The 22,982-nt window shown below is 38.5% G+C and overlaps 2 protein-coding genes across 3 annotated transcripts in view; one reads left to right on the top strand and one right to left on the bottom strand.

Annotated features, from left to right (window-relative positions):
• Positions 1 to 630: 630 nt before the first annotated feature.
• LOC146548630 (uncharacterized) lies at positions 631 to 22,311 on the bottom strand. 2 transcript variants are annotated; one of them, XM_085261628.1, is made up of 6 exons: positions 22,235 to 22,311; positions 11,714 to 12,991; positions 6,876 to 7,638; positions 6,167 to 6,414; positions 4,314 to 4,493; positions 631 to 2,702 (listed from the first exon to the last, which is right to left on the bottom strand). In XM_085261628.1, exons 2-6 carry the CDS (start codon positions 12,530 to 12,532, stop codon positions 2,493 to 2,495), a joined length of 2,220 nt encoding a protein of 739 aa, XP_085117754.1. In that variant the 5' UTR covers positions 12,533 to 12,991; positions 22,235 to 22,311; the 3' UTR covers positions 631 to 2,492. The 2 variants fall into 2 exon arrangements, with proteins under 2 accessions (XP_085117754.1, XP_085117755.1); XM_085261629.1 differs by having other exon boundaries at positions 17,209 to 22,282.
• Positions 11,307 to 22,982, top strand: part of LOC146548631 (voltage-dependent calcium channel gamma-6 subunit-like) — a 43,926-nt gene continuing 32,250 nt past the window's right edge. Inside the window, exon 1 of the mRNA XM_085261632.1 lies at positions 11,307 to 11,337. The gene's annotated coding sequence lies outside the window, so the exon portion shown is untranslated. The remainder of the gene's footprint in view (positions 11,338 to 22,982) is intronic.

Raw genomic sequence — 22,982 nt, forward strand, 5'->3', positions numbered from 1 at the left:
GGGGCTGGAGCCTTTGCCTTCTGTCATGAGGAGAGAGGCTGGGTACATCCAGATACATCCTTTCCTGTCTAACACACACACAGGCAATCCTTCATGCTCACATTTATACCTATTATGAATCATTAACAGTAATGACCAACCAAGATTCCTTTTAGAAAGATTTTCCTGTTTATTTTTCTTAAATTCTGATTAGTTTCTCTATATATTTTCCCCTGGTTGGTTGGTAACACTTCCTTGCACTGACTTTAAGCCCCACCAGAGGGCCCACTATATAGTTTGAGAACCACTACTGCACTGAAATCTGTACAAACAAACAATTAAAGCTGCCTCCCACAGAACAACAGGGGTTCAGATTTTCCCTTAAATTTGTCACCTGCCTGCATTTATGTCTATCTGCATAATTATTTAACACGCACAAGCAGCAATCATGACCAGCGTGTGATTGTATGTGCAGCGTGTGTGTCAGAACACATAGGTCATTGTCTTCTTCAGTCATACACACAAAAAAGTGTGTGAGATGAAGTGATCTGTGTAGAGATATAAGTCTGCTCCCACTAATGAGCGATTTAAGTCCCATAAAATACTGTATGCATACAGTAGAAGTAATAATAATATAATAATACTACCCAATAGTAATAATAGTTTTATTCAAAATACTGAAATATTTACAAATATTTGACAGCATTTATAGAGCATTTCTCTTCTTTTTCAAGTTTTACATTTCAGTTTATACTGTAGTTTTTGGCTTACACGTGTGGGAAGGGGTAGTGGATTGAATACAATATTATACTCAGCATATTTACAGCAAAAGACAAAAAACAAATTTAAAGAAAAAATAAAGAAACCAAAAAAACTATTAAAATGTGCACTGAAGGTGAGGATAAGCAAGTATTTATGTTAATAATGCATTTTAAAGTTTAGCTTACAAACTACACATTTTTGTATTGGAAGAAGGAGGTATAAATGTGAAGTATAGGAGCACAGACAAAAGAAGCACATCATATATATATATATGTCACATCATATATAGATGTGTGTAGAAACATATGAACATATGGAGAAAATTTGGAGAATTTTTTTTTTTGGTTTGGATTAAGATAATTTGAAAATATCTACTTTACCTATATATAAAGCTCTTTGAGGCGACTGATTCTGCTGAATTAAATTCATTGGAGGATACGTGAGTTTAATTCAGAAGGGCTCTAATTAGCAAATATCTAACAGTTTATTTCAAAAGATGAGCTTTACAAATAAACACAGGGTTAAGTAAAAGTTGCTTACAACCAGAGAACAATCATAATAAATACTTTCATATTTGATTCACGTGTACAAAAAACCCAAACTCTTGTTATAAAACAATGAAAGTGCAGCTACAAATGATTAACACGAGATCAACAATGTCTTTTTACAGGTTTAGCTTCTGTGTGTCTGACTCTGCCATGCGGTTTGAGCTTGTCGGAAATAAGCAGGATCAGATCAGTTGTTCACAGGTAAATCCCACTGTAAGCCAGTGGTTGCCCAAGGAGACATCAGCATTAGCGCGGTGACATGTTGTTAACCTGAATTGATGCAGTCAGGTGGCTCGTGGCTGTAATGTGTCGTGTCTGACATTGAGCTGTTTTGCTCTTATGTAACAAACCTTTCACAATGATTCATTTACAGACAGAAGAAAAACCAAAGGTTAAAACATTTTCAGTCCTGCATTGACAAAATGCACGATTTACTGTTCTGAACATGTACTCACATTGTAAAGCCACACAAAAGCATGTTATAGTTAATTCTACAACCCCCCCCCCCCACACACACATATTTTTAGAGTTTTCAATATGAAATACTAATACAAAAAGAATAGTCTGCCAAAATCTCAATGTGCAAAACAACAGTGCTTTTCCCTGCTGTGTACTGCAACCTTTCTATCGGTTCTTTAGCAGCACGCACAAGTCCTCACTCAGGTTTCTATGTGGCTTCGTTTAGCATCTCTTTCACCTTCTGTAATGTCTATGTTGCTCATAAACCACACAGAACAAGCTAGCGCAGGGCAGTTAATGGTAAACCAGCAACCTTTGGGCCTGTTCCAATTGAAAGAAATCCTATTATGTGTGTTGGATCTCTTAGAGGTGCTGCAGTCATGAGCGTGCAGCCAGTAAATCCAAAGCCCTGCACTCTTTGGAGCCTTCAAAGGTGTCCTGCTGGGAGCGTTCGAGCGAGGAAGTGAGGGTGTAGGTGGAGAAGGCAGAAGGATCCGGCAGGAATGGAAAAATACAAAAAAAAACAAACAACCAAAGTCCTCACACTGCTCATGGCCCACAGCTGAGCTTGTGCTATTAAAGTTCTGCAGCCAACATGATGGAAGAAGAAATGAAAGAAACGATCGCTTTATGGTTGACCAATGATCAAATAATGTATTTCCACTTGTCAGCCATTTTTGACACAACCATGTTATCAATTACTAGAAAAGGATAATCCTACAGCCCTGGGGTCAGCGTCCATCTTTAGTGGCAGGGATCAAAAGAAAGCTCAGTGAGGCCTCCGTGGAGCTCAACCGACTCCTCCGACCATGACATGACATCACCAACAAGGTGGCCGCCACAGGTTGCTTGGCTGTAAATCTCACTGGATGTCAACACTCTGGACCAGAACTGGAGGTCTGACAGCTCTCCCACAAAAGACTGAGTGACGTCAAAGCGGCCTCCCATTGTGTCCTGTGGAGGGAGAAGCAAATGTGTCAAAATGTAGAGCTGATATTTAAAATGTTACTACCTTCTAGGGATTAGAAAGTTGTTCTATAAGATATGAAACTGGTAAAAATGACATTTTTAGTTTGACACAAATTTGATTTGTTTCATCAGTAAAGCCGAGGCCCTAAAAATGAAGCCAATACTAGAATGTCTTAACCCTGCTTTCTTTCTAATGACCAACATCATTTAGACAATAAAGATTCAGTGCATATGTTTATATCTACTGAAAGGCACTATACAAAGTCAGCTGTTTCAAAAAAACTTAAAAAATTAAAACTGACAACGTTTGGCCTTACAAGCTCAGCTCTCCACACTACAGACAGACTATCAGTCACAGTAAAGAGACCCTCTTACAAGTCCAAGGTTTAACATATCCAGATGCCATAAAATAATCTGGTCCTTAGCCAGTCTTAAATGAGATAGATATAACAGATGAACTACCAAACATGACATATTAGATCATATCATTATTTAACAAAAATTAAATCACAATGCAGCAGCAGTATTGATACGAATTAAAAAGGAAAGTAGGAGCCAGGTGCTGGTAATCTATAGAAGCAGAAGCTTTAGCATTTTTCAGGTCAGGAAGTGTAACACAATGCCAAGAACAAAACATATGATCAATGATCAGAAACACTTGTTCCTGCCCATCAGTCTGGAAAGGATTATAAGGCCATTTCTGAAACAAGTTCAAGTCCATCATTCTACTGTTAGACAGATTATTCACAAGTGGAAAGCAGCTGCCAATCTTCACAGGAATGGAGGCCATGAAGTGCTCAGAGAAAATGCACAAAAAACGAAAACCTCATCTGAAGACTGTAGAGGCCTCACTTAGCATGTTAAATGTTAAAAGCTTAAGCTTGCAAGTAAGTTACAAAACAAACCACAAGACAACTGCAACAATGTCCTTTGGACAGATGAAACCAAAGTGGGAATGTCTATATGCAGAAACCAATCACTGCTTATCAACACATACGTCTAATACACTGTCAAGCACGGTGGTGGAGGGGTGAGGATTTGGACTTGTGTTGCAGCCACAGGACACAGGCACTTTGCAGTCATTGAATTAACCTTGAACTTCTCTGTATACCAAAGTGTCTAATATGAGGCCATCTTTTCAACAGCTAAAGCTTGGCTGACACCTGCTCGTGCAACATGACAATGATTCAGAGAATGAAAGCAAATCTACAACAGTATGGCTGAAAAAGACAAGAATGCATTGAATGCATTGAATGCAATACAATGCAGAATTACAAAAGCCCAGTTAAAATCCACACCTCAGTTTCATTAAAATGCTGTGGTGGTTAAGGCAGCTGTGCATAAACGAATTCCTCTAAGAGTCAAACAGATAATTTTACATGAAGTTACTGCCACTAATGCTGGTTCTACAAGATGCTTTGGTTTAGTTTTTATTAAATAAATAATGACCCACACATTTGACTTTGTATTTACTCAATTTAAAACCTCTTATAGCAAACATTGGGGTATAAAATGAATTGGCATACCTATATCTGCTGACATAGTCTGTATGTGACATTATTATCCCACAGTCAGAAGGCATGTTGTGTGTCATACCTGCTCCTGACCAAGGATGAAAATCCCTCCTGGTTTGATTGGGTGCCAGGCTGACAGGTTCTGCCCTGTGCCTTTCTTCGCTCCATCCTGGTAGGCCTCCCAGACACCATCACGTGTGGACCACGTCACGCACACGTGATGCCACTTTTCATCTGTCATAGTTATGGGCAAAGTCGCCGCCTAAAGAACCAGGTGGAGAGACAAAAAAAAGAGATTTTATTTATTTATTTACTTATTTTTTAATTTTTATTTGGAAAAACGTCTCATAACCTTCAAGTAAAAGATTATCCAAGGGTCGCGATGGCACGGTTTACACCTGATCAAGCCTTAAATGATGTGAGATGTTATCATGTTGATGGAGTAAAAAGAAAAAAAGACTGATAGCCTGCCATTAATTTTGCACGAGTATTCACACAGTAGCAAGCCTTATCTGCAACTGTTATCGATTGTTGGGAAAGTGGATTAATACAACGTGTGAATCTTCTCTCATTTCATCCTCATAAAACATTGTAGAAAAGTAATTAAACTCTTAGATTAATCTACATTCTGAGATCATTGAACTGTGTCAATGATCAGTTTGATAACTGCCAAGTGTGTGACTCACAGACAACAAACACGTCAGTTTATCCCTCCTGGTATTGTCTGTGCTACAGACAATTAGGCCAATCAATTACAATAATCAGATTATTGTGTTGTTCGTTTGTTTGTTGAGCTCACTGCACGAAGTACTGGGGCACAGAAGGGAAATAGACAAACACCTGTCTTCCGTTTAGGGGAGAATTAAAGATTAGGAAGCTAATTGACTAATTGAATTATTTGTTTGTCAGCAGTCTGACTGGGTTACTGTCTGATTACTGTCATTTGAACTGAGACATCTGCAATCTTTTTCTAGGAAAAAAAACAACCGAAAGACAATTGCAGGGGCTCGTTATATATGTCTAATCTGCATTAGAAGTATACAGAGAAGTACCAAAATGTGAACAATTTGTTACAAGTGAAAACAACCAAAATAAATATAAAAATGTTTAAAAAGTCAAAATCAATGTATATTATGCCAATGAAGTTTGAGGATATTATACATTTTAAGAAGACTGTTTTAGTAAAACTAAATAATAAATACATAAATTACAGCAGATATTCAAAATGCTAATCACTGTTAAAAGGAACAACCAGTAAATGAGCTCTATAGTTTTTGTGTATGAATTTGAGTATGTGATTGTGACATGAGATGACAATATTATATATATCATTTACATTGCTCTGGAGTCTTTACTAGAGAGGTTTTTGGCTAGTTGAGAAAAATATTCACACCCGAGTAAATTTGGCAGATTATCATCTTGCGCTGACTCTTATTTCTTGGTGGTACGGTACAACTAGCTGTCAGTAACACTGGTCATGTTGGTGAAAGTATATTCTTTTCTCTACTTTGGTACAGCCAAACTAGTGTGGAGTAATGCTGAACTTATACCTTGTTACTCTTTGATGCAGTGAAACGTGAGCTAGTTCTAAATCATCATCACACATTAGCAGATAAAGTCCTTCTTTTGCTCACCACAAGCAGTTTATACAACCCGACCCTGCTAGACTTTGATTAGTCAGGATAACCTGGATTGTATGTGGTCTACAAACAGGAAACCAGATAGCTTCTGGGACCAAACATCTTCTGACTTGCCTAGAGATTCTTCACATTGATGTGCAAGTATTTTCTTACAGTGATAAATTATTTAGTGACTGGTAAAAAGATCCCATAAACCTTTGCACTATAGGCTGAGCTTCAGAACTAGCTTTTGTGTCCAGATTCATCAACATTTAGATCATAAATCACTGTGACATGACATGGTGACAGGCTTTACCTTGTCATTAATTAGCAGCTCCATGGGATTGCTGCCCCATTCAATAAGTACCAGCTCATTAGCTTGCCCGGGCACCGAGTAGGAGAAGGGAGTGCCAAGACCAGGACCTGCACCTGCCTTCAGCCACAGGCAGATGGTCAAGGCAAAGATCTCCGTCACCACTGACCGCCTCATCCTGCCATACATGTAGTTAGTCCTCATGGGGAAGTCTAACAGGAAGGCAGTGGGACTCTTTAGCTTTTGGTTCCCTGGTGAGATGGAGAATAAATTTAGAGTCATGTTATTCATTTGTGATCAACAAATACTGCTGTCAAAGACTTTTGTTAGACTATTTTCTATATGCATTAGAAACAAACAAGTTATTTTTTTCTTTTTCTTGAATTGTTCCTTTTTCTGACCCAATTATTATGGAGATATTCTCTATCTACATGATATCAATATAATTATTAAAGGCAAAACAATGCTCTGTGCTTGCTTTCATCATTCATCATATAAATGAGGTAATTATGGGTCATAATAATCTACTAGCACCAACCACAGCAACCTAACTAATGGGTTTTTTTTTTATAGGGCAACCTCCAATAAAAGCCGGATAATAGTAGGTACAAAGATATTCTGTAATTATTAAATAATAAATGAGAATTCAAATTCATCCCTAAAATAAATCATGAGTGTGTGTAGCTATGTCTGTGCGTGCATGTATGTTTACCATGGTCAGTGCTGCTGTGGTGCAGTTGGCTTAGTACTGTTTCCAGCTTGCTGTGTCCAGTGCCCCTCAGACTCGTTTCTTTACTGGTGTAAGGAAGCCGTCGCGGGTGATGATCATTGTCATGGTGGTGGTCATCGTGGTGGTCATTGCCATGATGGGTGTCATGGTGATCATCGTGGTTGTCATGATGATCATCATGGTGGTTGTCATGGTATCCAGGTCGATGGTGGTAATCGTGATCTCTGTGATGACTGTCATCATGATGACCATAGTGATCATCGTGATGATCGTCATGATGGTCATTATGGTGGCTGCTGAAATGATTATAATGCCGACCATGGTGCCCATCATAGTGGTGGTCACGATGGTGATCACGATGGCGATTATGGTGTCCAGTGTGGCGGTTGTACCAATGCCTATTCTGGTGGTTGCTGTGATGGGTATTGTGGTGGTCCTCATGGTGGTCCTCATGATGGTCATCATGGTGGTCATCATGATGGTCATCATGGTGGTCATCATGGTGGTCATCGTGGTGGTCATCGTGGTGGTCATCATGATGGCTATTGCCATGGTGGCCATCATGATGGCTATCATGGTGGCTGTTGCCATGATGGTCATCATGATGATCTCCATGGTGGTCATTATGGTGACCATAGTCATGGTGATCTCTGTAGTACCTGTGTAGCTGTTCCTCTAAAGCATTGATCTTCCTCTGCAGAAGTTCTCTCAGGGAGCTGGAATAGGAGCTGGAGGAGTTCCTGGCCTGTAGACAAAGAAAATAGTGCTTAATAACTATACCTACCTATAAATGATCTATTACCTCCACAGAGTGAAAACATCAATCCAATCAGGTTCTGCTATACTTTGTGTACTTAAAACTGATAATCCCCATCAATGTAGTAACAATTTCTTCTATTTAAACCACAGCAATAGCAACAGAGTTCAACAGGTCCTGCTGACATTGTGGGGGATCTTCATAGAGCGTCTCAGCGATTTGTGCAGGGCAAAAATGATGTCAGCACTGACCTGGCTCACTTGAATAAAGAGAATTGGATTTTGGATTATTGCTGAAAAAAGGTCTCAAAAATAGAAATTTAGAATATGTAGGTGTTTTGATAACTAGTATAATCATCACAAATCTAAGGACCCTTTAGGATTTTTGAAAGATTAAGTACCTTTATAGTAAAATGAACTATGGTAGTATGACTTTAATGTTCCCACCACAAAGCTCCTATGTGTGGCATCATGACATTTAATGTCCCTGAAGAACTTGGGTTTCCTGAAGCAGGTATTTGGGTATTCAGTTTCATATTTTAAAACAAAATGTGAAAACATGTGTAGGACTTGCGTTAACCACAGACCTCATTTGAAACATTCCAAAAATCTATTTAAGTAAGGCACTGATTTCAAGACAAGGCTATTTCAAACTCATTACTGGAGAAAGATACTGACTTTAACTGCATGATTGTGACTCCTTGTCAGTTTTGTCTATTAGCAAAACTATAAAAAAAGATGTCAAAGAAAAGGACTGTAGGGGGAGAAAGGTGAGTGCTGGTAATAAGAGTTTTACAACAACAACTTTGCATTTTAATGCTTTAAACAAGAACCAAAGGTTATATCAATACAATAGTACAAGAGGAACTTCAGTATGACATTTAAAAGTGCAGGGGGAAAAGTTTTCTTGTCCTCTTTTTTCCTCTCCCTCCTTCATCCTCGTCTTCCTCACCAGCAAATCCGACTTTGTTCCCTGCCAGCACACGCCACGATTAATAGCCTTGTCAGGAAGGATGAAGCTAATTGAAAGTGAGGTTGGCTAGCGCCCTTCGGTGCATGGCCAGAGGCTGGTGGTGTAGACATCCTGTTAGAGGGAGAGGCTGAGGGTAAATCCTGGCACCAGTTCTGTTTTGTCTCACACCTTCAAGTGAGATCGAAAGGGATTTTTGGCAACACTTTCCCTCAGCATGACCTGAGACCACCTACACTAATAATGAAGCTTTTACAGGCCAGTTGGCAGCCAGGTTTAAGACTCACATTACGACATCAGAATAATGAAACTATAACCAAAGTGAGACAGCAAAACCACTTAAATAGTTGGGAATCTGGAAGGATTATAACAACTGTAAAAAACATCATTAAGATGTTTATTGCTTTGTAAGTTTATGTTAATGAATTTAACATTATTGTCTTTTTAAACAACACAAACGCTTGATATGAACCAGAGTTATGTTTTCATTTTAAGAGACCTCTAGCCCTTGTCTTAGTAAGTGCCTGTATCATTTTTCTTGGTGTTGTTCTAATATGTGTTTAATGTTGTAGAGGGTCTCATTATAAATTAGTTTTTGGTGTTTGAACCCAGTGAGGGGGTTGATATGTTAATAAAGTAGTATTGGTCTGTATGAAATTTTCCCCATTCACGACAGCTATATGGGGAGTGAATTTTAATATGCTTTACATGCTGTAATGTTAACAAATCTGATAGTTGGTTCCTTTTTATCTTGTTCAGCTTTTGATTGTACTTGGGGTATTTTGTTCTATGTCTGTTTTCTACCAGCCAAAGTTGTCGTAGTAAATTATAGACACCGTGGTGATTGTAGTAGGTTTGGGTAGATCAACACCCAGTCTCCCAGTCGAAAGTTATACATGTTTGGACATTCCTGTTCTATTATACTGGAAACCCATGTAAAATTTGTTGGAGGACTTATTAAATAGGAATTCCATCCATCCATCCATCTCTGCTGCTTATCCTTATCAAAGTCATTGGACGGCTGGATGAGAGGTGGGGTACACCCTAGCACCCTAGACTTTCTTGCTGTGAGGCAACGGTGTGCTTTGGAAAGTCTTTGAAATAACTGACTTTCTATGTCAATAACTAACTGATGCTGTTTGAGGGGAGCTGGAGCCGAATGATTCAGTTTCTTTTATTTTATAGTGACAGAAGAAATAAAGATGGCTTGGAGAACAGTGAAGGAAATTGCAGGACTTCATGGAAAGTTTTGAAAATATGATCCTGTAACCTTATTGCAGTTTTCATTTGCACTCTTCCACATCCTGCTGGCTGTTAGACAGTCGTGGGTTTCCAGCATGACTGTACTTTTGTGAGAACCACAAGACAAAACTTTGATTTGCATTTGGTATGAATTCATTATAACAATGATTAGTAATTAGCTGTGTAGGGTAAACATTCATTTTAAATATATAGTTATATTATAAATATATATTATTTTAGAGAGTGTTTTTAGAGAGAAAGTGATATGTTTGTGTGTTCGTGTGTGTAGTGATTTACTTTAAGGCAAGAGATTACACACAAGTTCAAACACAAAAAAGCTAAACCAGTATACAAGAATTACTGGGGAAAAAAGATTTTTCTTTAATCTAAACTCTTTGTCATTCTGTCGGTGTTTAAATACTATAGACTGCTTGTTTTCCACCAGGGGAGCTTAACTTATCCTACTCCTGCTGGCACACAGAGGTTAAGATCAGGGGTGAGAGCTAATCAACTTAGAGCTTCTTCCTGTTTTGAGCTCGACCTTGGCCACTGATATCCAGGAGAAAGACAGAGAACGATGCAGAGACATTAACTCTGAGACAATAGTCAAGCAGCTTTCATATTAGCATTGTGGGTGGTACGTGTTTCATAGTGACTGGTGGGTGGTTTGTGATGAGTGTGTGAGACAGATTGCCCACAACTTCTGAATGCTATTTTTTTTAATTTCCCCCAAATTATTACAAAAACATAAATTAAAAAATTAATGATTTAGTCCTGAGAATATGCATTAACTATGATGCAGTAAAATGTACAACATCCATAGAATAACCTTCAGGTTACTATGTCCTAATGAAACATATCCCTCGTTTTGGCAGCAGATAACAAAGGCAGCTGATTCGGTGACTGAGCATGTGACTCTCAGTGACGTAAGACGTGACCCCAATTAAGTCAAACCTTTAATAGACTTCTGCTTGTCTGCAGCTTTTCTTTGCAGACACATTATAGACAATTTGAATTTTCTTTGTGCAAAAAGTGTAGTAGGTAAGGTTTATAAAGTACACATACACACTCACAAAGTGCCTGACACACAATTACAATTAAAAACAAATAAATGAATAAATAATTAAAAGAGAAATAGTAAAACAGATACATAAATAACATGAGAGCATTAAGAAAGCGCAACTCCACCCAAATGGCGCGGACCACAATTACCACGATTAAAGCAGCTCGAGCTCTTATTGGTATCTACCATCACACAAAATTGTGATATTTTAAAACATGGGGACCCTAGACTGTTAACAAACAGATACTAAGCTCACCAATGACAGCACTCAAACTCCACTGATACAAAAAGGCTTTCAATGAACAACAACAATGAACAATGCTGTGGATTATTCATTGCTGTGCATTGTTTCTGCCCTCAGAAAGCTTGGAATAGTGAAGAGGTCCAGGCACACACGGTAAAGTCACCGTTTGGTAAGCTAAGATTTTAACAGCCATTTCCCTCATAATTTATTGCAGTGCAATCTCAGTTTAATTACTCGGTTCATACTTTTTAGTATTTCTCCTGCATAACTGAGGAAGATATTCAGTGGATGTTTCCATGCAGCTCAGACTTTGGCAAGTAGCTCTCATGCATCTTTGAAATTTAAAAAAAGGTCATTGTGCAGCAATTTTTAAAGCATGACACTTTTAAAAATTGCAAAACAAATCAAACTGAAGATACTGCATGGTCCCAGTCACCTGTCCTAGTGCGCAGTGAGTTCATTTATCCAGTTGTGATTTTTTTTATTAAGTGCTATTAAGTGAGTACGCTACAAAAAATGATCAAACTATAATCTTTCATGCTTACCTGCAAGTTCTCCAGCCTCTCCTTTAGTGTCTGCAGGGTTTTTCCAGTCTGTTCTGGAGAGAAGGAACTGTGTTTGCTATATGACGAGCCCTTCCTGTTGTGGTCCAGTCTGTGGCTGCCGTGGGAATAATGGTGGTCATTGCTGTGATATCCTGAAGGCCCATGGTGCAGTGACAATGATGCATGATGGCTGCCGTGATGTCCATGATGGTCGTCATGGTGGGTACCGTGATGGTTGTTATGGTTGTTATCATGATGGTTTTCATGATGGTTTTCATGATGGTTGTCATGATGGCTATCGTGATGGCTATCGTGATGATTGTCGTGGTGGCTGTCGTGATGACTGTCATGGTGACCAGTGCTGTGGTGACCCCCAAAGCCCTCACATAAGGTGAGCTTAGCATTCAGCTCCCTGATTGTCTCTCGCTGGTCCAGGATGGTTTCCTTCTGCCTCACAAGGCTCTCACGCAAATGCAGAATAGTGGCTTTGGCCTCGTCGGACATCATGCCTCGCCTGCTCCCGCCATTGTGGTCACTGCTATGGCTGTTACTGCTTGGTCCATGGGGCACATTGGGTGGCGAGAAGCAGCTGGGATCTGCTTCTGGGGGAATGGGAGTACAAACAAATTTGGGGCTAATGCCATAATCATATTCTATGCCAGGTGAACTACCTGCTGCTGCTGCACATGAAAGGAAGTAATAGAAAATAAGAGATCGTAGGGGGATGAAAGGGAGGACAAGCCCCAGAGTAGCTCCCACCCGTTGCACGTGCTTTGTAGACAAAGGCATTTGGCTCAGAGGACGGACGTCTCTGGCCATATCTGGTCAGAGTCCAAATTATTCCTCGGAAATTGACAGTCTTCAAAGGCTTTAGTTTTGTGGGGACAAACACCATCAATAGAAATCATTTGCTTCTGATTGAGAGGTGTTGGTGCTAATCATGTCAACAAAATAAATTCCCTTTAGAGGATAAGTGACAGAAACTCCAAGGAAGGGCTCTAAAAACACAGGGAACATTGGGAACAAAGGAGACTGTTAAACTCCAGCTGCTTGTCTTCAAGAACACCTTTTAGAATCACGCAAGCTTTCTTGGCACCATGGTAAGTTAACAGGTTGAGAAAGTTCAGCTGATAGATTCATCCACTTTGTCTGAGATGAGGTGCTGGGGCATCGCCAGACAGGTGATTTCTTCTGGCTTCAAAGACCTTCTGTGTTCGATGGCCAGGAATAATCCTTTTAACTTTGGCTTCTAACTATCCATCACATTGCCATTACCTACTGGGAGACAGAGAAAACAAGACATCAACAAAACAAGTCAAGAAGAAGAGAGACATAATGGAAACAAACAGCTAGCTCAAGCTTTGATCATCTCCACTCATGGTTTTAAGTATTATTTACAGTGCAATCAATATATGATTCAGCCAACTGGAAAACAACAACAACAACAAACCCAAAAAGCTACAGGTTGAGGAAAAAGTAAGACTGTCAAGAGGCAAAGTGAGACAAAGCAGAGAGGAGAGAACAGGTTTAAAGGACAGGAATTGGGTTATAACTGGAGACCATCTTAATTACTAAGTGAGTTTCCAGTTCACACTCATCTTTGAACTTGAGAATATTGATGTAAACAAAACCATAAAGAGTTTCATGACTCAATCATGGTTTTGATGCACTCATATTGAGAAGGAAAACTAGATAAACACCTTTTTCAACATTACCTTAAAAATCTGCTTTTGTTATAGTTCTAGCTGCAGGAAGGTACCAGAGCTGTTCAGCATCATAAGCAGTTGATCTCCACATATTAAAATGCTCATCCATGTGGTCAGCATGTTTTATTTTAACCAGCAGACTGCAGTTTAAGTTTAATGACTCACACACAGACAGACGCCACAGAGGGGAGGGCTGATTGGTGGTGGTGGTGGTTGGGGGTCTTCAGGGCTGCAGCAGGCCACAGTATAATCAGATTATGGTCAATTAATCTTCCGTCAAAGCCACAGGGCAATCATTCGAATAATGAAAGCTGGTTTTCTGCTGAGACAAGGGCATGCCTGTTGAGCCCAGTCACTCACACGAGTCTCATGAATCAGTGTCAGAACTTGTCCGCCTTCAGCCTGCCATGCTGACTGACTGTTTAAAAGCAGCACGGCGAGGAGAGACAGAGTCATACTCAAAGAAGAGGGATGTCCACATTATTATTGCACAGAAGAAAAGCATTCAACCACATCTACTGTACAATAGGTGTTCCTTATTGATAATGGACAACTAATAATAATGTATTAATAATTTATTTTTTTTGTTTATACTTGTTCTGTTAGACCTGAACAGCAGAGCAAGAAACATGCATCAACCGCATGCTCGTTGGTCTTGCCCGAGAGCGCGATGCAAAGCCAAGAAGAACAAGTTTCAGAACACACAGGAAAAGATAAGGAGCTTGTTCTTTCTAAGCTCCTTATCTTTAAACACCCACAACACACATTACATTAAGTACAAACATCCGATTTTCTGGCACCGCCCTTTCTGTGACACTGTCCTTCTGAGAAAAACGACAATGACAATACTTTTTTGCGATTTTAGGCATTTTTTTTAAATTACATATTAGCTTAGAATTTCTGGGAAATATACCAGTTGTCTTTCTAGCGAAGGGGTAAATAAGAACAGCATGTGTGTACAGTAAATATGAAACTACAGCCAGCAGCCACATAGCTTTCCATGAAGACCAAAAACAGAAAGCCTTTGCTTTGTCTAAAGGTGACAACATCCACCTTTCATTAAGTCTAAAGCTCACTAATTGATGAGCTCTAACTTGTTAGTCTAATTTGTACAAAACCTGATATGTTAATGTGATAAGGTATGAATTGTCAGGAGATTTTCTTTACAGGATACAGTGACTCTCTGATTCTCACTTACTTCTGCTAAATTTGACAGAAGTTTCTCTTTTTTACCAGAAGAAATGACCGATTTAGCATTGAGGCATTATTTCTATAAACACAACACCAGTGCTTACTATCAAAATGATAAACAGAACCATACAACGTACCACTTTAGTGTAATGATTTGGATGAAATTTAAATTTTAGAGAATTCTGGCTGATACTTTGATATAACATCTGAGATCATTAATAGTTTAATGGTGTCTCATATTTCATTATTAGAAACACCGCAGGATTCATCAGCCATTTCTTAAAAACAAAAATGTTTTTGTTGAGAGGCATTTAACGATGTGCACGCAGCCACTACGTGAGAGCCATAATCAAACAGTGTGCCCTGCTGTCTGATACTTAAGGACACCATTAGTGGAGATTTACATGACATGATACCTCACTGAGACACGTGGCATCACATGCTAGTCCAAACAGCATTGCTTTATGTACAACGTTATAATGATTGCTTGTGTTTATAACCTTCCTTTGTCAAAGATGGAAAGGGTAGGAGAACCTTGGACCTGCATACATTTTTTCTTTGCCTTGTGGGGAAATGATCAAGTTTCCATTGAGCCAACTTTTAATTTGGGTCCACATAACCTGGGCTGAGTGAGATCTAACTGTGCTCTTGTCATGTGAAAGTAGTACAACAACTTTAAATTTGCACATTTGCACAGACTGATAACTGGTTGCTGTCTTTCTAATTTTATATAGGTTTCCATGCTAGCATGAATGCAAAGACACAAATCAACACACCATCTGTGTCACTTTGTTGTGCCTTCATGTTCGTGATGTGTCTTGAGGTTTGCAGAACGCTGTTAAAATTTAGCAACGAGCAAAAGTGAGACTTACGTTTATGGAGGCTGCACAGACACCATAATGGTTGAAAGTATTATATAGCAAAGCTTACAAAATGTAGGTTGCTGTAACTGCTCCTGATGATTATAGTGGAGACTTTTAAAAGATATTGTTGTTTTTTTATGATTCATTATGTTTTTGTAAATAGGATAAACAATGAACTCCGCTATAATTTGGTGTCATATCAGTATTATACTCTGTCTTTGCCCACCATGATCAAGATAGATGGCTGGATGGATTAATAAACAACAAAAGTTTATATTTAATTAATCAAGTTATCCTTCATTAAAAAAAAGGACTTATTAAAATGTGTCACTGACTTATAAAATATGTTGTATGCTGTGTATAAAACTCATTTAAAAATCCATAAAGCAGGTTTTAATGCTATAAAGCTGTTCTCCAGTACAATATAGAAAGGATGTTTTATTTTCATATTTAAAAAATATATTCTTAAAATTCAGAATATAATCGCAGACAAAGCAGAAACCTTTTTCTAACTTCTATCAAATTTCCCAAATGTCATCGTTATTTTTCCTTCCTTTTCAAATGGAATTGTTCACATTAGGTTTCCTTAACCCTCACGTCAGAAATTATTATCTTTTGTCACTTTCACTCCTTCAGTAGTTAAAAGCACAAAGTGACAGCGCTCCTTTGCAGATTCACTACATCAAGCTGATCTCGTCATCTGATCAGCTCATGTTTCCCCCGTACGGATCACATCCGTGTCCTCATAGCTCCTGCTTCTTCTTTCAAGGGTGACGGTCAAATAGGATTGGTTGGATGTAATGCTCTTTAATGAGGGATTGACTGCAGGGTCCTGGTTCTGCCAGATGATCTCCCTCCAACCCACAAGTTGCTGTTGCCACACGTGTCACTGCAGGAGAAGCGCATGTGCTTGACACGCAGCCAGTAGCTTGTGTATTAATGTAATTTGCATTAATACACATTTTGCAGCTTTTCCTAACAGCTGTCTTATTTAAATTGCTTATACAATCGAGTAAGTGGCTTTTCCAGCATTTATAATAGATTTGAAAAGCTTTGTGTGTTGACAGAGCTCAAGTTCATTTTGTGCTTGTGTCAGGTGACACAAAAAAGCCCGTTTTTATACTACATTTGTATTTTGCTTTCATTAAGATGTGCACTTTGAAGGCCCTTGCTTGGGTCAGTTATACACTTTCAGTTTTCAACTGAGTGGCCTGTCTGCAGCTTAAAGGCACTTTGATGACTGATGATGCATAGATGTTGTGATATGTGTCAGAGCACAGACTCCAAAAGGCTGCAGGACAATTTCACTTGAAGTAATTGAAACTTGGACCAGTGTGTTTAGATTCACTGTAGAGTAAGTGACACAATGCCTCACGTTGATACTGATTGGCCTTCACTGATTTAATAACCTCCAGGGCCGTGCTTCTGAAGAGGATTCATTTGACAAAATATAAATGTTCACTAGGAAAAGTCAGACGTGCTGCAGTAGTGTTTAAGTGTGAACAATCTCACTGTCAGATGTTAGATTGCTATGGTGACCACTGTAGGATGAAACCATTTTAAACAATTAAGAGATTAAAAACATTTAGCCTGTACCTGTGGCTAGCCAACCCGATTTTACTACTGTGTATGTATAAAAACATTCGTGTACACGCCATATTATTAAAATACTACAGGAAAAAAAACCCTAAACATATTTTGCAGTATTTTACAATTTTATACACAGGTCACTCACAAACTCTGGCTGCCATTCAGCTGTAGTGATCGTAGCCTGTTGGTCTTGTTCATTTTTGGGAGACTGCAAAACTCTGTGAAGGGAGTCAGATATGAGTTGATGAATCGGTGAATCACTTCTGATCATGTGATTTCAAGGAAAGTTGTCGAGGATATCCTGAACTGTTGCTGTTGCTAGCTGTTAACAGTTGTTAGCTGGAACTAGTGAAACTTTCTTTGAAGTGGATGTAGCATTGTTGGACTTGAACGCTTGTGTTTCATGTGGTGTGAGAATGTAATCAAACTGTTTATTGGTGAAAAAATGTGATTTTCAGGATACTCTAACTTTAACTGACATCATGTTAGCTCGTAACCAGCTGCTGTTGTTGTTTAGCTGGCTCATCAGCTGTCCAGAGATGGGATGGACTCATGTCTAATCTGCTGACTATCAGGACTACATGAGTATATTTATGTAACTTTTCATGTGTTACAGCCCTGACTTCAATGCAGGAAGTGAGACTCGAGGTGAGGAGAAGGTGAGTGAGGTTGAACTGAGGGAGGAAGGATCAGCTGTCGAAGAGATGCATAAAGATAAGCAGATAGAGTTGGTGAAAACGTACATATATAAATGTTAAAGGGTCACAAAGGAACTTATTAGGCATACTGCGTATGTGGTTGGTCTCTAGTCACATTCGTAAAACATGATTAGGCGGAACGGCAAAGTCCATCCAAGTCACTCTATTTAAGACAGTGAGACAGTGTCTGCTCCTACTGTGTGTATTTTTTAATGGATTCAATTTAAGTACATCAGAATGCATCAATTTGTTGGAAGACATAATTACACAAGTACAATGTTCTCTTTTTTGCTAAATAAACTTCATGACATCTGACATATTTAAAGCCAAAAGATGATTATTCCCCAAAGTACTGTTGTATAAAAAAATTAGTATAGAGAGTTTAAAAATGTATGCCTCGAGACAGTCATTTTTCAGAATCTGCTGCATAAATGAAAAACAAATCAGTTTAAAAGCAATGCCACGTTTGTGCCTGACAGCATCTATCAAATGCCTCCATATATAAGATTACACACAAAAGAGATTTGGCAATCACATCCTGAGCAGCTGGTGCAGTGTGTACTTTGTATTAGCATAAAACTATGAGTGAAAGTAAGTTTTTAATAATTTTATCTGTTCTTATGTGAGGATACTCTTCATTATTAAAAGTTTGGTTAGGTATGTTATGCAAAAGAAACGCCTCAGAGTGCGTTAATGAGCGAGTCTAAGTCCTAAAAGCAAATTAATCTTTTCTTTTTTAGTTGTGAGATGAAAAAACTGTTGAATGCTCAGGTGGCATTTTTAACACCGTAACTGGTTGGCTTGTTTTTAAATTAAGTTGCATATTAAAATAATTCAAAAGGTCTGAATTTCAGTCAATATTTTTTAAGCTAGTGTTTCAACATTTAATGAAGTAATAAATGAGTTAGTTTGTCATTTTAGATTTCATTATGAAATCTAATAGAATTACAGTTATTTAAAGAAAACATTACCTTATGTACCTGCTGTATCATATGTAGTTTGTTATTTTAATACAAGATTCAAACTAAACATTAGCTTTTCATACTGTAGCTTTAATAAATAATAAATAAAAAAGTATTTTAGTAGCAATATTATTACTCCCTATTAATATAATCACCAGTGGAAGAGCCTATGAGCCACTGTTGTTTTTATATTGGGGATATATAGGATATAACATCATCTTGCAGGCAAAAATTTATTTAAACGTCTTATTCACAATGACACCATATTTAAAAGTCCTTATGTGTCTTTTTTGTTGTTCAGATTTGTATTTTGTTGTTAAAGCTCCCGTTTTACCTTTGTCAACATGAAAAAATGCCGAAAAATTCCTGACATCGCTCAGTAAAAACAAAGCTGCATGCTTGAAGTCTAGTAAAATAGGGTAACGTTTAACATGACCGCTGCACCAAATTACAGAGACATATTACTAAGCATTATAAAATATACCTGCTTAGCTGACTGTGTTTTGTTTCCACAGACATGCAAATCGTTCCAAATTACAACTGAAATGACTCCTCAGCCCTGGAAATATACAGCAGCCATATTGTTACAGTGAACCAGCTGACAGACAACAGAATGTGATCAAGCATGATAACAAGCACTGTGCCGATATGTCGACTCATACACTAAAGCTCTCTGCCTTCCTGTCAGTACAAAGCAGGCAACATTTTAACAACTGGAAAAAGGATAAAGAAGAGTTACAGGTGTCCCTTTTGAACCTAATCATGCCTCACATTCACACAGCAACATGAAATTACAGTTTAGAGCTGGTTGGGTCAACAGCCCTCTACTGTGAAGCCGCTAAGTGCGCTGGTTGCTGAGAGGCTTTGTCGCACCCTTGTACTTTTTAATTTAGTGCATTTTGATGTCAGTAAATTAGCCAACTGTCATTTTCACAAAAGTGAAGCCTTTTACTAAAACCTGAGCATCATTTCCGACACTCGATTCTGTGAACTTTGTCCTCAGTCACTACCCACAGCACATGCTCATAGGCGACAAAAGCCTTGTAAATCTTGTATACCAACAGTTTTGCCTTCAGTGTGAAAGACCAGTACGCCATCAAAATCACTACACATCTCACTCTTATCGGCCTGTCAAGATCAACTTGTCTCAAAACTTTACATAAAGTCCACATTTTATAAGGAAACATGGTTTAAAATTGTGGGGAAAAAAGCCAAAACATGTTGTAATAATAACTCTACTTTCCACCAGCGCATAATGTAAATGTTCATCATATGAACTCAGCCATTCCCTTTGTCAAGAATTAACAAGTTAACACATTACCTGACTTTACTATGGTCCAACTTCAGAGACCACCCTCAGTGTGGTCACCATAATCAGGATAGTTGTGGCAGTGTGGAAAGCTCTTAGGCTCAAGTGTTGAGAGTGGCAACATTAATCAACCAATGTGACAATACACTGGCTTAGCACAACAGTTCATATGGATGGCGCCATGCAGGAAGCTCAGGTTTCTTAACAAAGGTCCAGACAGTGCAGTGTAACAGGCGGGTCTTTGACTAGAGGGCATTTTAATTCTCACGGGTAGTAAATTATCTTTTTTCTTTATTTTTCAGCACTAAAAGCATTCCCTGTGTCTCTGAGGACAAATCTTTGCTGTCTTTATGATGTTTTTCTTTTTTTAATTTTTTTTTTATCTGTGTCAGTTTTCTTTGGTGCCTTGATTTCCTAAAGAGGAACTTCAGGTAGGCCTATTAGTATTTCCCATAATTGTAATGTCCAGTATCGATTCTGCAAAGTTTGATTTTCTTCTCATCATTTTAAGGGTTAAAGTTGCAGTTTTCACAATAGCTTGGTTGCTTATCAGTGCTCTTTGGTGAGAACAGGTGTCACATTTCTAAAGATGTGGACTTCTGATCTGAACTGTGATGGATCACCTTCACATTTTGTTTGACCTCTTTAAGCTGCCTCTGCCCTCGCTGTAGCTAACGAAGAGGCGTGAAGCCAAAGGCTCAGTGCCGCACGTGGCCCCAATTGATCTCCACTGAACAGGTTTGACCAAAGACTTGTTGGGATACACAGGAAGGGAACGTTATCACAGGTATGCTATTGCTATACTGCGCAAATGTTCACTGAAACAAGAATCAATGAACGAAATAAGTGTAAAAAATCCCTGAGATACAACCGTGGATATAAGAAGGTACCAGCAACAGAGCTACTACAGAAAATCTGAGAAGAATCTTCACTTTTAAAATGTTGCACCCATGAAAGAAGTTGAGTTCAATAAAATGCCAAATACGTTGAAATCTTAGCTTCACGTGAGCCAAAGCTCATCAAAAATACACTGAATATAACACAGACGGCTGAAGGTGTATGCAGAGATGAGGACAAATCAAATATTATAAAACCTCTTATGTGTTAAACTAGTAACAGAATATTAGCATGCAGAAAAAAAATACTATAAGTAGTAAACAAAAGACTGAAAACTCTTAAAAGTAGCCATAATTATGCTGAATATTACTTCACTGGTGATTGGTCCACGGTGGTACCGCTTCCTCTCACCCTGTGAGTGGAACAGCATTCAGCCTCATTCCTCCAGTTTACTTTATTTGAATTTCAAGCAGTTTTAAAGCAATTACTTCTAACGTGTTAATAAGCTCTTGAGAAAGACATCTGTTGAAGACGGTCTAGAACAAAGAGACTTGAATCACCTACAGTACCAGGCATTCATTTGAACACGTTTTCACAAAATATCTTAACTCATCTGACCTCAGATGATTCAGCTCAGTTTACTTTGTGTCTTATGGTTAAATAAGATGCAGATAATAAAGTATCACACCTACAGTTTATTAGAGATTCACAGAAGTAAAAATGTAAAAAGTAGAATTTTTTGATGAGGATTTGGCTGGATATTTACATTTGTAGCACAAAAAGTCAGAACTGTGGCCAGTAAATCTACTGATTTACTAATATGTAAAATCCCATTTATTTATATTTATTTGAGGTAGGTACATATAGCAGCTAAGGTACAGCTTATGGTAACTGGTTGACAGAGGCCTCATGAGAAAATCCTTAAATATGCATTGCGTAACTAAATGAATCACACTTTATAGAAGCTACTTCCAGTTGCTCTGTTATTCATCAGTGGTGGCCACAGCGGGGAGTTTTTTTAAAATGCCGGATGCCCTTCCTGTCACTACCCAAAGGGATTTGTGTCTCGTCACAGGATCAAACCGGGGCTCTTTCGCATGTTAGGCGAATGTGTAAACCAGTACACACTAAATAAATCACATATTACATTAACAAATCAGAACCACAAACTATTTAAACTTAATTTACTCATTTCATTCAGTCTGTGGAAGCATTACATCATCCATGGGGCCGTGAATTTCACTTTACTTTTGTTTATCAACAATTTACTTGCTCACAAGAGAGATCGTTTAGGAATCTTCCCAAAGGTCGATATTTTAGAAAACAGTGCATCATTTGGTTAAAAAGAAGCAAAGCTTTTCTTACCTGTTGCAAGTCTGGAGTCGCCAAGGTGGTTAGTCCATTCAACACACTGATCAGCTTGAGGAGGATTGGCTTTAGGTGGATAATTTTAACTCACTCTCTCTCTCTCTCTCTCTCTCTCTTCTGCGCACACACCTAGTCAGGTGACTAAGTGGATTCATGAGCGAGGTCAAGAGTTCAGAAGACCCTGTGGCCTGACAGAAGTGGACTGAAACTGACTTTGTGGACTGAAACTACACAGCACCCATGCTATCTTGCATAGATGGAGCGCTTTAGGTTGAAGTTGTAAAAGGTTGCTTTTTTTTGTCACTTTTTTTTATGTACTTCAATAACAAAATGTTTAACTCTAAATGTTCAGGTAATAACTTTTAAAACCTCAGCGATGCAAGAAAAACCAACAAAAGTAATCATGAGACCTTTGGACTAATTTTTGGACTAATAGGCAATCGTGCACACTAAAGTGATCACCTGATTTAGGAAATGTGAGCGTGCCTTCCTTGTACTTTGAATAAACTGCAGACTCTTTCAGGTGTCTTAGATAAGATGGAGGCAAGTTGGATCACTCACACAAATCGCAACCACGCCCAACCGTGTACAATATTTAGTGCTACAGAAGATCAGTAACGATTCAGACAGATAAAGTCCTACACGCCTTGACTGGCTGGTTCTCAGGGCTCCTAAGGGTGTCATTAGTGTACTCAACAACAACAAACTAAGTCACGTTATTGAGCAGTTTTGTAGATGTTTTCAA

Source organism: Mchenga conophoros, linkage group LG22 (genome assembly GCF_057382185.1).
Source record: "Mchenga conophoros isolate Kocher_MC1m ecotype Shallow Benthic linkage group LG22, M_conophoros_male_GT1.1, whole genome shotgun sequence".
Lineage (NCBI taxonomy): Eukaryota > Metazoa > Chordata > Actinopteri > Cichliformes > Cichlidae > Mchenga > Mchenga conophoros.

What these genes read in the sequence shown, in the direction of transcription:
- LOC146548630 (XM_085261628.1), bottom strand. Translation starts at nt 12,532, where the DNA reads ATGGCCAGAGACGTCCGTCCTCTGAGCCAAATGCCTTTGTCTACAAAG. An exon ending in CCACAGCAGCACTGACCATG is followed by an intron (nt 6,415 to 6,875) that starts GTAAACATACAT and finishes CCATCTCACCAG; the next exon opens with GGAACCAAAAGCTAAAGAGT. An exon ending in AGCTGCTAATTAATGACAAG is followed by an intron (nt 4,494 to 6,166) that starts GTAAAGCCTGTC and finishes CTGGTTCTTTAG; the next exon opens with GCGGCGACTTTGCCCATAAC.